Here is a 2,390-nt window from a genome sequence, read left to right on the forward strand (position 1 = left end):
GAAATGGCCGGCTTGCCCTGGGTGCCGAAGATCTCGATGTGCAAATGCGCCAGGCCGCTGGCGATGGACAGGACGATGCGCAGGCAGCTGACGGTGTCCAGCGTGGTGAGCTGCAGGTAGTCGTACAGAGAGCCCATCTCGTGGTAGTGGGTGATCAGCCACAGCTGGGTGCTAGAGTTTCTGGAAGTCATGTCAGATGCAATAAAACCTGGAGAGGAAGGAAAAAAATGAAAGGAAAAAGTAAGTGACAGAGCTCCTTCAAGACCCCCCTCAAGACCCCTCAAGACAAGAATCAGTAGTACTAGGCCCCTCCTACAATTAAAAACTGCTGAATTAAAGCTTTCCCACAGTTGTGCTGCACGGAACACAGACTGCAGGTAGCCGTGATGAAAATGGAGCCACATGTTCTGGACCTCCAACTCCAGGCTACCCACAAGGCCGTATTCACATGTTCTGCCAGTCACACCTGTTGGGGGCACGTGCTTTTAACAACTTTGTACTTTTGGGTTTTCTTTTCCCCTTCTTTCTGAAGGGCTTGGGGGTGGGGACGTTTCAGCCAAACGAGGACCGCCAGGCCGTAGCACACGTGCTGACACCCCCATGGTGGGGTGGCACTGGAGAAACCCAACGCCCCACCAAGCCCCATTCGTGCAGGCAGCAGGCAGGAGCGGGGGCTGCCGAGAAAAGGGTTGACATGTTCCCCACATGTCACACCGCAATAAACAGACACCGCGTGACAGCCTCACGTTTACACCCGGTGTGTACCAGGAGCACTTCAGCGACCAACCAGACACGTCCGAGCTCGCAGTGCCCACTGGACACATCACCCCCTTCCGACCAGGCAGAGAAGAGCCCATCTCAGCAGAGCGGTAACAGGCTGCCCAGTGACCTCCTGCTGCCGAGGGACTGCTGCAGCCTGGGGAACTCTCAGACCCACGAGACTGCTCCAAACCGCTGCAGGCTCCAAGTGCCGGGTCATCCCCACTGCACACCGGCTCACCACAGAGCCACGCGGTACGCGAAGCGGCGGATGCCGAGAGCAGCGTGGGAGCACCAGCGGATCAGCATACCAAAACCACAGACCAGCAATTCTACCCTAAGCACCAGACAGTTCAAGTGGTGTGCAAGTTACTGCCACAGCGAGGCAAGGCCGAGCACCCTCACGCAGCACGGCTGTGTTGCTCAGTGACTTTCTACAAAGGGACACGAACCATTTCTCTTGGAAACTCAAGAGCTGCTTTCAAAAATGCGGTGTGTGAAACCCAACCCCAAAATTCGGGGGTAGCTCCCTTCCCGTTACCTCCGAGTGTGTTGTGCACCAGCACACCGCCGACCACAACAGCTGGGAAGCAACTGAAGCTTCGTTCCCAAGTCAGAGGAACAAATCATGGTCATTAAAAGCCCACAAATGACATCTGTCAGAAAGAACACCCGCTACTGTCTCTCCTCCAGTCAGATTCCTGCACAAAGTGACACTTTTGTCACCTGTGACCTTGTTTCCTATCGCATCCGAAAACATTCTACAAAACAGCCAATGAATTTGACAGTTATCAAGAAACACTGAACACAGACAGAGGAACATGGGAAGGGGGTAATGCAATTGCAGCCAGGTTACTCGCTCTCTGGGGAAGGAAAGTTCAATAATTCGTATCTCAGGAGGCCACCAAATTCTTTTTGCCATAACAAAGGGAAACATCAGACAAACATCTAGCAGGGTGAGCTACAGAGCCAAGGGATATCGTCTGACAGGAAACAAAACCGAGGAGCCCGAGTCAAACTGATTGAAGACAGACTGTGGGTGAGGTGATGTCAGCACAGAAAACATGCTGCTGCTTTTAAGGGAGACAGAGCGGTGAAAGAATCGCAGAATGGTTTGGGTCGGAAGAAGGTCATGTCTGCCAAGAGTCAAGGGCTGCTAAACCTTCAGCCCTGGCTCACCCCCCAAAACTGCTTTCTACGCGCTCAGCACTGAGCACACAATGTACAAGGGATGCAGAGGATCCAAAACCATCATACTTGCATATTTATAGGGAAATTAGACACTTCATAAAGGGCCAAATTTAGCTGAAGCTTAAACACCAAAGGAGCTTAGTTTGACCCTGAGCAGAATGGCTGAACAGAAGCAAACAGTGAGTTCGTACTGCAGTTCAGTCAGGCACAAGGAAAGGGATTCCAGTGTTTAAGCCTCGTGATAAACCCTGTCCCACCTTTAGCTCTCCCAGGTAAACAGAAGTGAGAAAACCCCCCGATCCACCAGAACCCCCCACCTAACACCCTAACTCTTGCCAGGGGCTGCCCCGCAAGGCTGGATCTTCGCACGGGGGTCCGTGGCCCCTCCATTCTACACACTGTGCTGCCAGCAACCCACCTGGCTGACCGCTTCCTGCTCG

General features: G+C 53.3%; 1 protein-coding gene across 1 annotated transcript in view; it reads right to left on the minus strand.

Annotated features, from left to right (window-relative positions):
* Positions 1-4: 4 nt before the first annotated feature.
* Positions 5-2,390, minus strand: part of ACVR1 (activin A receptor, type I) — a gene marked incomplete at its 3' end in the record, with an annotated part of 18,696 nt that continues 16,310 nt past the window's right edge. Inside the window, exon 6 of the mRNA XM_010156289.1 lies at positions 5-208. Within this exon, the coding sequence (XP_010154591.1) occupies positions 5-208 (204 nt within the window). The remainder of the gene's footprint in view (positions 209-2,390) is intronic.

The sequence above is a fragment of the Eurypyga helias genome, unplaced genomic scaffold (assembly GCF_000690775.1).
Source record: "Eurypyga helias isolate BGI_N326 unplaced genomic scaffold, ASM69077v1 scaffold27077, whole genome shotgun sequence".
NCBI classification, from domain to species: Eukaryota; Metazoa; Chordata; class Aves; order Eurypygiformes; family Eurypygidae; genus Eurypyga; species Eurypyga helias.